Source organism: Pangasianodon hypophthalmus, chromosome 30, assembly GCF_027358585.1.
Source record: "Pangasianodon hypophthalmus isolate fPanHyp1 chromosome 30, fPanHyp1.pri, whole genome shotgun sequence".
NCBI lineage: Eukaryota > Metazoa > Chordata > Actinopteri > Siluriformes > Pangasiidae > Pangasianodon > Pangasianodon hypophthalmus.
The window spans coordinates 5,820,703-5,832,380 of record NC_069739.1 but is presented as its reverse complement, the minus strand read 5'-3'; the positions used below and the strand labels follow the sequence as shown (position 1 = coordinate 5,832,380).

Sequence of the window (11,678 nt, the reverse complement as noted above, 5' to 3'; positions counted from 1 at the left end):
AAGTCGATTGCTAGTAAAACCGTTAAAATGGGAACGCCTTTTGAGTTTTTCTTTTTATGCAACAGAGGCGGTTAGCAAACTAGCTTATATAAACTAGCTAATATAAATTATCTTATATAAACTAGCTGTGAAACTGTGGGCATATTGGAAGGAGTGGTACATTAAATTTAAATTTAACACAATAATTATCTTTCAAACATTAAAACTTCTTATCAGCAACTCTGTTCAGGGGAAAGTAGATAAAGCACTCTCAAAAAAGTCGCTAGAAGTCGCCAGATGACGCAATAGACTAATTTGCATATTCGTTGCGTCACCATGCTCATTTGCATATCAAATTATGAATTAGGGTATATGAAGGAGAATGATTTTCTCTAGCCAGATAAAAGAGAATAAAATAGAATAGAGTTTTGTTAGAACAGAAAATTATATATTATAATTTATTTATGAAAAAAAGAAGTCATTTTGTGCAGTGACTGAAATTAAGGTTTTAATTTGACTCACCTATGTATATCTCATTTTAATATCTAATATAATTCTATTTCTTAATTTCTAATTTTATCTAATATCTAATACATTTATTTTTCTTATTTTTTTCTATTTTTGTTCAATATACATTTCTACTTCTTCATTTCTATTTAATTTCTTTGTTTTAATTTTTCCACTTTTATCCAGGTTTCTATTTCTTATTTTCAAATTATTATTATTTTTTTAACCTTAGATGCATTTACGAAACATATACCTTCTATCAAGAACAGACAAAATGAAGCAGTGCTAGTGAGTATTTGTGAAATCGACATGAAAGAAACTGTTACTGATGGAATAACTCGCTTTTATTACTTGTAAACATAACCAAGAAGAGATTTTAAAATGAACAGGCGGGACAAACAGTGGTGATCAGTGATTGGTCTTTGGGAACAAAGGTGATCTCTGATTGGTCGCTAGGCCTTATCGAGTGCAGGACTGTCACTAATTATTGTATGCCATGTTTATTTTACACAATCTGACCTTTCTAATGTGTTCATTTTGGCTGATTTTAAACAAGGATGTGAAATATAGTTGTTGTGCTCCACACTATTAAAAAAAATAAATATATAAAGAAATCTAAATGCATTAACACTTCAAACAAAATTGGATGATGATGTCCTCAAAAGTCCAACGATGCCTTTACTGCATTCCTCTATTTACTATTTTTGGTATTTATTTATTGAAGATGCCTCTCAAAAGAGCTGAAGGAAATTCTGACCAAATATCTGAAAATTCTTCCCTGATTTTTTTCTTATAGTCACTAAACAAAATGTACGGCTTGTTCTGTATCCGAGGTCGTCTTCTGTTTTTACGAAATCAGAGATAACACATTAAAATGCATTTCTTTAATGCAACAAATGTTTCTGTCTCACAAAGTCGGTTCATTATGAAAATGGCAGTCCACAATCTGAAATGTATAATTAATCGTAGGAGGACGCTAAAGACCCGAAACATACACGAGTTACAGCTTGAGTTCAATCGTCTATGTGAAGGGTTTTTTTTTAATTGATTTTACCAGCTTGAATGCAGAATTCACACAGTTAACGGAAACAAAGTCTTAAAAAGTATCAACATTTGAATTCAGTCTGTTTAGTGAGAGAGCCGGCGATGGTCCATGCATGTAGCTCAGATTAATGTATACAGTATGGAAATGTGGAACAATCTTAGAAAGTGTGTACAAGCGATGAGCTTCTGGTGTCTTCTGTCCCGAGCTGGGACTGGGGTTCTTCCAAAGGCACGTTTCTTCGCTGGATTTCTGCAAACGCATCGTGACAAAAAAATGTCCGACATGCACTTCTGTTTTTCTTTTTTTTTTTTTTTCTTTTTTTTTTTGACACAATCATACAGTGCCATTCACAGTCGTCACGTCTGAAAACCGGATGTGTACGAGGATTTCCGAGCCTAAAGACATCTCCCGTTGTCTCTCACTGTGTTGAAAATGTTCATTTAAGTTTAGCTCGAAATGGAAGAGAATCCACTGAAGTGAGAAAGATGAAAATAACAATACTGTTATAATCCAAAGCTCTTCAACTTCCTATTGAAGAAAACCAAGAGCAGCAATTTCTAGCAAACTACAATTCAATAAAATAACACCAAGAACAAAAGAAAAGGCACATGTACAGCAGCCGGTCTGATGCTTATGTATATATGTGTGCGCGCGCATGTGTGTATCCTTCTGTGTACGTCTCCGTGTCCGGGAGGCTAGCAGCACTGGGAGGATTTGTGCAGTTGCGGCTTCCTGGCGGTTTGTTACCGGTCGGTGGCAGTTACGAGCTCGAACCACTGCCTCAGAGCGTCACTCAGCGTCTCGGGCAGGGCGTTGACGTCGCGCAGGATCACGTAAAACGGAAACGGGAACTCGTCCATGTAGGAGCGGATCTCTGGCAGTTCACCCGGTCCTTTAAAGATGGGCACTTTTATATCCAATATGGAGTCCTGGAACAGGGACATGTGAGAGTTATGAGTACAGACAAAAATAAAGAAATAGCTTTATACTCTCTAATTTTATACGAGTGGGAGTCAAATGAAAACCTTATTTTATTTTTTTTTAATTGCATTGTTTATTGCAAAGAGGTGTCACAAAAATGTGCCATTTTTCTACATAATCGCCATTTTGTTCAACGCAAGCACACTTAACAAGTGTCCATATTCCTCTAGAAAAAAAAAAAAATCTTCTGTTTGCATGTGCAGTGACTGAAATTAAGGTTTTATTTTGACTCACCCATTTATATCTAATTTTAATATCTAATACATTTCTTATTTTCTATTTCTTAATTTCTAATTTTATCTAAGTTTATTCAATATCCGGTAAATTTTTATTATTTAATTTCTAATTTTATCTAATATATAAATATATAAATATGTATTTTTCTTATTTTTTAATTATAAATATAAATGTATTTTTTTTATTTATTTTTATTCAATATACAATGCATTTCTGTTTCTTAATTTCTAATTTTATCTAAGTTTATTCAATATCCAGTAAATTTTTATTATTTAGTTTCTAATTTTATCTAATATATAAATATAAATGTATTTTTCTTTTTTTTTAAATTATAAATATAAATGTATTTTTTAAATTTATTTTTATTCAATATACAATACATTTCCACTTCTTAATTTATAATTGTATCTAATACATTTCTTTGTTTTAATTTTCCACTTTTATCCAGGTTTCTATTTCTTATTTTCAAATTTTATCCAATATCCAATAAATTTCCTTTTTTTTACTTTCTAAGTGTAACCAATAATTATTTATTTTTATTTTCTAATTTTATTACAACTGCTAGAACTGACAAACCTTTGCTTGTGAAAATGACAGCTTATAATTTTAGGTATTAAAAATATAGGTTAAAAAAATTAAGCTGTCAAAAAGTTTCTGGTTAAAATAATTCAAGTATTAAAAATTCAAGGTGAAAGAAATTCAGGTAGCAAAAAAAAAAAAAATCCAGGTTAAAAAATTGAAGCTGTTAAAATTTCAGGCTGAAAAGGAGAAAAGGAGATGTTAAAAGATCCGCTAAGCGTTTGTCTTAATTATAACCATGAATTAATCACTAAAAGGTAAATGTTGTCACCATTCAGTCATGTTAGTTTCTTATTTTAAATCTGTGCTAAATCACTGACTCTGATGAACTGAAATGTTTAGAGAGTGCTAGAAATAGTCGTACTCTGGAGTTGGGGTTATCCAGCACTACAAATATGACGAAGACGTTGGCGCTGCGAGCGGCCTGAACCGCCGCCGCTACTCTCTCCTTCCCTTCCAGAAACAAGCCCCTGCCGTCAGAGACGATCAGCAACAACTGTGCCGTCTCTGAACAAGAAAACAGCGAGACGTTAATAAAGAGTCGTGAAAAAAATAAAATACAGAAATGGCAACTATATGGGAAAAAAAGAGGAAATTCAAAAATACAGAACCTGTGTTTGCAGAGCCTGGATTTTGATGTTTGGCTGCTACAAACATGTTGGCTGAAGTCTCCAAAAACTAGAAGACAAGGAAATATTATTTTTTATTATATCATCTATACTCTGTACAGTTTTTAATATCTCTTTGCAATAAAAGCCTGACAGATTTCATTCCCTACATACAAAAAAAAGCAGCACACGTCACCTTTTCACTTCTTTGTAGATCGTCTGACTCTTTATAAAACCATAATTATAATCAGATTGGACATTTTTGCATTAATAAAAAAAGAAGGGAAGGGGGGCGTGGTTATATATCCACAGAATCAGTTTCGTGCCTTCTCCTGTTTGCTATTTTTCGTGGAACCAGCAAGAGCATATCAAGAAATTTATTTCATATTACAGGAAGAAGTACAAATGTGTAAAATGTAATAATTCCATAAACAACGTGCAAAGCTATACAAGGTTTATGATCATGTGGATGGAAAAAAGAGCGCTAGATCTTTACTTGAGCTATTCTCGTCTTCTTTTGCTGGAACTGGCAGAGGCGCAGGATTCGAGCTCCTGATTGGTCGTTAAACTGCTGCTGGAATGGGTGGAGCAGCTGGACGCTCTCACCGAAGCTGTAGAAAAAAAACAAAACAAAACAAACAAAACCAAGTAACTTAGTCTCATGACTGTAATCAGATTAGACAACAGATGCACTTACAGTAAAACATTTTTTAATCAATTTTTGGCCAATTCCCACCCACCAGCCAGCTCTCTCACCAGCCCTTTCATACGACAGCTACCAACCTGGGAGGGAAAAGGTTAACAAGACACACGCTTCCTCCAAGACACATCAAACCAGCCAATCACATCTTTTCAAACTGCTGCTTACACACAGGGCAGCGTTACACACTCGGAAGAAAGTGCTATCTACCCTCTTCCGCATACATGAGCCCGCAGACATTATGATTGGCTAGTGTCATTGTGATTATCAAAGGAGAGAGTATATCGTCCCTCACACCCAGACAGCACGGTCAGTTTAGCTTTCTTGGACTCCTGGTGCTGGCTGAACTCGAGTTTGACACGACTGTCTAAAAGAAAAATTTCCTACAGGGTGTACTGACCTGCACACTGCGACCTGTCCCACCTCCAGCAGGGTGAGAGCATTCACGATCACGGAGACTGACTCGAACGCCAACTACAGCATGGCAAGATACAAGATACGATTGGGAAAATCTGTTAGTGTGGCCTTGACATTGACATTAAAAATCTTTCTGTAGCCAGGGATCAAACTCTAGGTCCTGGCGTATTTCTGCTCTGCTCATACTGCACCTGTTTGGAGTGGTTGTCCACCATGCTGGACGAGTCGTCCACAGCCAAGCAGATCTGATAGTCTCTCTTGCTGGGCTTCGTCCTCCTCAACCAGATCTTGTCTTTCCGGAACTGGCTGGCGATGTAGGGAATGACTTTACGCATGTTCAGCCGTTTTCCTGTGCGGTAATCTCCTCTGAGTAGTGCACGTAGAAAGACGAGGTTAGCCACGAGATCACAGAATCTCAGAAAGGACAGAGAGATGTAACGAAATAAATAAATAAAAAAACATATAGGAAGTGGGCTGCATGAGACTGACTTGAGTTTAGCAGCCTGTGTGGGCTCCAGAATGAGGCGAAGCTGCTCACACAGCTGCTGCGACAGAGGCGAGGTGAGCGCTTGATACTGCTGCCACATCGCTGCTGCTGCACTCTCCTACCAGACACACAATTCAACACAGTTTTATTTGCATAGCGCTTAAACAATCAAAGCAGCTTTACAGAAATCCTGCTCTCGAGGATTAGATCACTAATCTAATCTAATCAGCAACACTAGCTACGTAACTACGTACTAGCTTCCATGCAGCCTAAACTAACATTCTGAAGACAGCAATTGACCTCAATAAGCTTCAGTGTTTAATATACGCCATATATTCAGTGAGGATGACGAACATTCTTTAAAAAAATGAGTAAAATCTATATTTCTTGTGCCGTTAACGTCGGTTATATTAGAACATGAGAAAATCCAGATAACGTGCATTTCATGTTTTCAATACGCAGAGTGTCCTTGTTCCTGAACGTGGAAAAATGGACAAATTTCCCCATCCATCATCTACTGCCGTTGTGTCTCAAATCACACACTTATGCACTATTCTTGACCGTTACTGAATACTAACACTAACCAGTTTTCCTTTAACAGTTAAGTGGTTTGATTTTAAAAACTTGTGTAGGCTTCAAACTTACTGAAAGGTCTGTTTTGCAGTCTTCTTGTTCTAGATTAGTAAATACTTTTGAATGTAAGTCAGAGATTTTAATTTGAAACGCCGTTCATGACAACAATCACGACAACGGTGCAAAGTTTTAAGAGGAACAGAGCTTGTCAGTGTCTAAACATTTTGCCAGGTGTTTTGGCTCTGACGTGCCATTTAGTGGATTTCCCTACACAACATACACGGGTGAGTATGTGAAAAATCCGTCAGGTATAACCCAGGCTCCTCTGCTTCATGTCGAGCCACATCACTCCACCCCGGTGTGGATTATTTTCCTGTAACACCATGCGCCATTGTGTTTTATTGCTTAAAAGCTGGATGTGATAGCGGAAATTAGATGTTGCCTTTCAAACAAACTTCTTTAACTTTTTGGAAACAAATGTATGCTCAGCTTTCCCACTAGACTGGTAAGTCAGTGCACTGAATATTCTTTTAACTTACACAATATGGCCAAAAGTTTGTGGACACCTGACCATCACACCCATATGTGGTTCTTCCCCAAACTGTTGCCACAAAGCTGGAAGCACACAATTGTATAGAATGTCTCTGTATGCTGTAGCAGTACAATTTTACCTTCAGTGGAACTAAGAGACCCAAACCTGTTCCAATATGACAATGCCCCTGTGCACAAAGCGAGCTCCATGAACACATGGCTTGCCAAGTTTGGTGTGGAGGAACTCGAGTGTCCTGCACAGAGCCCTGACCTCAACCCCACTGAACACCTTTGGGATGAACTGGAATGCTGACTGAACCCCAGACCTCCTCACACACCCCAGTGCCTGACCTCACTAATGCTCTTGTTTCTAAATGGACAAATCCCCACAGCCACGCAACAAAATCTAGTGGAAAGCCTTCCCAGAAGAGTGGAGGTTAATACAACAGCAAAGGGGGAATAAATCTGAAATGGGGTGTTCAAAAAAGCAAATATGAATGTGATGGTCAGGTATCTGCAAACTTTTGGCCATATAGTGTATGTTACGCATGGGTACTAAACATACTAAAATGTTAAACTGTTACAGGGTGGTCAAGATTTGGGGGTCGTAGAACATTCATAATGTCCATTTGGGTGTTGGGGCAAAAAAAAAAGTTTGGGAACCCCTCTTCTATCCTAGAGCATGTGATTATGAGTCATTACAGCTTGTGCACCTCTTCCAGAGATCCTGGAGTCTGCTTATGCCACGCTTCCAACTGTAGCTCTAAATCTCTTCTTAGCAGGTCTGGATCTTTAACCTGGAGCTATTACACACACAAAAAACACACCCAGGGTCAGTAAAATGTTTGACGGTGATAGGGTTGTTATCCGTTTCACAGCTGAGTTCACAGTTGTGGCACCTTGAGCATTTCCGTCAGTAACTCCGGCACAGTGTGTATGGTGGACTCTTTACTCCTCTCCCTCTTCTGCTCTTCATCACGACTCGTCTTCGTCTCTGGTTTCTCTTCTTCTTCTTCCTGATCATGCTTCTGGGTGTCCAGTTCTCCGCTTTCCAAACCTAGAAGAGATAAATGAGAGAAAAAAAAAAACTCATATAAACATAGGAACAGAAGGATGTGTGTGTGATAGTTCTGGATCTATCCTTTGAAGGATGCAGTTGCCACTTTTGAAGTTCTGACAAACCGAAAAAGTCTTCAGAAATCCATCTTGGATTTAATCAAAGTCTAGTTTGAACAGATCAAGGCAATTAATGTATATCTACCTCTTTGAGAGGCTTTGGAGCTGTCCAGCTTCTCTGGCTTTAGCTCTGGAGCATCCACTGCCTGCATCTCTTTCTCCTCCTCTGTATCCATAGCAACGTCATCGTCGTCGTCATTATCGTCATCTTGCTTCATAGAAGTTGGTCTCTGCTGCTCTGCGCTCGCTGTGTCTAGATACGAACAACAACCAAAAAAAAAAAACACACCCAGTATAATATTGAATAAAATGTGGAGGTGATCTTTGTTATTGATTCTGAGTGGATTAGGATAGTGTATGAGAGTGAAAGACAGGGAATTTGCGTTTATACATGCGTGTCTCACCGTATGTCTGCGTGTCGTACTTCTCCTCCCCGTGTCTGATGTGCTCGTACATGTCGGACTCCTGCTGGGCATCGTTGGGAGTGTGTTCCTGCTCTCTCCGCTCTGCGCTCTCCACTGTACGCAAACGCTTGTGCACACGCTCGCTGGTGTCGCCCAATGAACGCTCGTTATCCGCCCGGCCCGGCTTCCGCTTAAAGCTCTGCACACACACACACACACACACACACACACACACACACACACACACGGTTGGCATGTCTAAAACTATTACACTAAAGGCTAATAATTGGTTTCTTTCATCTCAAAGTGTAATCATTGTTCAGTTTAAGTGTTCAGGAACAATTAATCTACACATTCTTGTATTTTAGTTTTAGCAACAGAGCACCACAGACCTGTGTCTGTTTCTGTCTCTGCCTCTGAGAGCTCATCCTGGCCATCAGCGTAGAGTCGTGCCCCTCAGCCTGACTGGCGTCAGCCGACCCGGTCCCGTGTTCCTGAAGGAGATACGAAAGTGTGCAAGTGTCCGAATTTAACTTCGCTCTTTCCGCTGGTGAAGCAGGAAGTAAACCGTACTTACCTCTTTGGCCTGGTCTCTTTCGGATGCGGCTCCTGCCAACTCCACTGCTGTGTCGCTTTGAACGTTTTCCTCCCCGGTCTGCCCATCTGTCGCGTGCTCCTTTCTCTCAGCAGACTCCACCTGGGCATCATCCTCCTCGCCATCCTGCTCCTCATTCTGATGAAGCGAACACAAAAAAAAATGAATGGATTTTAAACCAGCATGTTATACAGACTAAATAAACAGTAAAATGCGAACAAACCTTTGGTTTCTGGCCCTGATCAGCAGGGACGGCCTTGTCCTCCTCTCTACCTTCTTCCTGTCCCTTCTCCTTCTCTTCCTCATCCCCTTCTCCTTCGTTTTCTCCTCTCTCATCCGTCTCAGAGTCTCTGTCTCCGTCTGTTTGCTCCCCTCCCGTCTCTTCCTCTGCTTTCTGTTCCTCTCCTGCTTCTTCACCTTGAGTGTCCTGCAGGTCTTCCATCATCTCTTCGCCTTTCTCTTCTTCTCCCTCTCCCTCTCCCTCGGCCTCGTCCACCTCCATGGGTTTGTCCTCGATGTCGTACGGGTTCTCAGCTAGAGCAGGAGAAAAAGACTGAATACTGAAGACAGTGCTTTTATATACTTTTAGACTTCTCGTGATTTGTGCATTGTCAATGGAGCAGGTGTGCAGTAAGGCAAGCGACAAAAGAAGTTTCTTCATCACGCTTACCTTCTCCTTCTCCCTCTCCCTCTCCATCCTCATCCTGTCCTGTCTGTTCATCCTGATCCAGGTTGAGCTCCTCCGGAAGATCCATGGCCTCTGTCTCAGCTTTCTTCTCCTGCTTACCGTGGTAGGGGTCCACCTCGTTCTCGTCAAACTCGCGCTACATGCATACACAAGAACAGACTCATTACCAGGCATCAATACCGTACATTTATACCTCCATTTATACAACACTTTAAAAGAACAGGACATTCAGACATGATGAGGTTTAATGAAGTTCTGATGGATCTTCTTGAAATCAGTGGTCTGGGGTTCGCTTTAACCGAACCTTGGTGCGATCTATATCGTACATCGGCACTGAGTGCAGAGTAACATGATTTATTTAACATCTTATTTCACATTTCTTCATGGCGGAGAAAAGGTTGTTAGGGAGCAGCAGAGGAGCAGAGGAGAAGGAATGCCTTATGCATATATAATACCATGCTTTCAAGCTTGGTGGTGCAAGTGCTTGCACTGAGAACATAAAAAAGAAACAAAGAAAATAAAACAACGCACATCTCATTCCAGCATGTACGGCTAAAAACCATTTTATACAACAACGGCTCCTTGTTGGACTCAGCGGTTAAACGTTGTTTCTAATGTTTAAAAGTGGTGTAACATAAAACCCAAGAGCATGAATGTGTTAATTCATAGCTACTCAAGAGCATGAAAAAAAAAACCAAAAAAACACCCCAAACACTTACCTCATCTACCTGCTCGTGAATTTTCTCCTTCTCGTCCTCATTGTCCATTGGATTGTCTTCATCATTGTTTTTCTTGTCTTTATTCGACTCCCCAGCTTCTTTGTTGTCATCTTTGGCAACCAGCTCAGACTCTCCCTGCAGAATCCAAACAAAATATGGCAAATGAGACCACCACTGAACAGTCTAATCAGTTCTACTTTGTCTTAATAGCTAGAATTAAAAAAAAAAAACAATACCCGAAACAGCCAACTACTACTTTCTGAGATGTAACAGATTTTATGATAGATAGATAGATAGATAAATAGATAAATAAATAACTTTTTTTGTACAACTCATTAATAAGTACAGGAGTGGGGTTAAAGGAGAGTTTAATAAACTCCGGATTCATAAACCTGTGTCATTACCTGGTCCATTCCTGGCCCGGACTCTTCCTCCTTGTCACTGCTATCCAGGTCGTCATCATCATCATCATCTTCATCATCACCCCACATCCTTTCATCAAGGGTGTCAGTCGGCCCATCTCCCAGGTCTCCCATCTTCTTATCGAGCTCCTCATCCTCCTCTTTATCAGAGTCCTCCTCATCACCTGGATGTAAAACAATGAGAGTTATCGTCTACTTGAACACAAAATGTAGTAAATGTGTAAGAAAAGTGAATTTAAAGTGAAGCTACTTCCAGCATTACAGTAAAACTTTGAAAGGCGATTCCGGTCTATACTAAGGAATAAGGTAATTCCAGTTGTCCGAGATGGCTGACGTCATAACATTACAGCATTTAACTACACAACGAAGTTTTCTTCATGTTTCCAGATTACAGTACGTGTCACTGTGTCCTAAACCACATCAGCACTGAAGACCTGGATGATGTTTGATGTAAGTAAGAACTAAACCACAATTTATAGGAAAATAATCAACAACAGGGTGGTGCGATGACACTGCTACCAGCCAGAAGTTGAATCTTTTCCAGTAACAGTGCATTAGAATCACAGACTTGGTCAGTTCACACACCTGATTCTCGCGTCTCCCCATCATGCATTTTCCCATCAAAGTCCTCAGACATCTCGATGGCATTGTCTTCTTCTTTAATATCTCGCTTGTCTGGTTCCTCTTCGCTCTTTTCCTGTCCTTCCCGAAACGTGTCCTCAACCTGCGACAAAATACGTCACCAACCTGTAAGGTTTTTACGTCTGTCCCTTACTTAAAATTCACAGATTTAGGTTTTGGGCATGGCGGATGTTACCTGATCTTCGTTTTCAATCTTGTCGCTGACATCTTTGACACCCTCTCCCTCTCCAATCCCCCCGCCCTCGTAGTCATGGAACTCCGTAGCTCCTTCTCCATCACCTCCACCCATTAACTCCTGGGGCAAACAAAATCCCTGGGAGAGGGAGAAAGAGAAAAAAGAGCGACGTCCTTGAAGAGAAAATTATTAGTTAGAATTTAGCCTTGCGTG

General features: G+C 39.8%; 1 protein-coding gene across 1 annotated transcript in view; it reads right to left on the bottom strand.

Moving 5' to 3' along the window:
- Window positions 1-808: 808 nt before the first annotated feature.
- Window positions 809-11,678, bottom strand: part of mdn1 (midasin AAA ATPase 1) — a 50,565-nt gene continuing 39,695 nt past the window's right edge. Inside the window, exons 83-101 of the mRNA XM_026918327.3 lie at window positions 11,466-11,603; window positions 11,234-11,372; window positions 10,631-10,812; window positions 10,227-10,361; window positions 9,490-9,643; window positions 9,043-9,353; window positions 8,802-8,957; window positions 8,617-8,718; window positions 8,225-8,423; window positions 7,906-8,073; window positions 7,544-7,701; window positions 7,358-7,447; window positions 5,543-5,658; window positions 5,245-5,419; window positions 5,037-5,110; window positions 4,433-4,547; window positions 3,940-4,006; window positions 3,693-3,835; window positions 809-2,460 (exon numbers count right to left, since the gene is read on the bottom strand). Coding sequence (XP_026774128.3) covers window positions 2,275-2,460; window positions 3,693-3,835; window positions 3,940-4,006; window positions 4,433-4,547; window positions 5,037-5,110; window positions 5,245-5,419; window positions 5,543-5,658; window positions 7,358-7,447; window positions 7,544-7,701; window positions 7,906-8,073; window positions 8,225-8,423; window positions 8,617-8,718; window positions 8,802-8,957; window positions 9,043-9,353; window positions 9,490-9,643; window positions 10,227-10,361; window positions 10,631-10,812; window positions 11,234-11,372; window positions 11,466-11,603 — 2,808 coding nt within the window. The 3' untranslated portion in view covers window positions 809-2,274. The remainder of the gene's footprint in view (window positions 2,461-3,692; window positions 3,836-3,939; window positions 4,007-4,432; window positions 4,548-5,036; window positions 5,111-5,244; window positions 5,420-5,542; window positions 5,659-7,357; window positions 7,448-7,543; window positions 7,702-7,905; window positions 8,074-8,224; window positions 8,424-8,616; window positions 8,719-8,801; window positions 8,958-9,042; window positions 9,354-9,489; window positions 9,644-10,226; window positions 10,362-10,630; window positions 10,813-11,233; window positions 11,373-11,465; window positions 11,604-11,678) is intronic.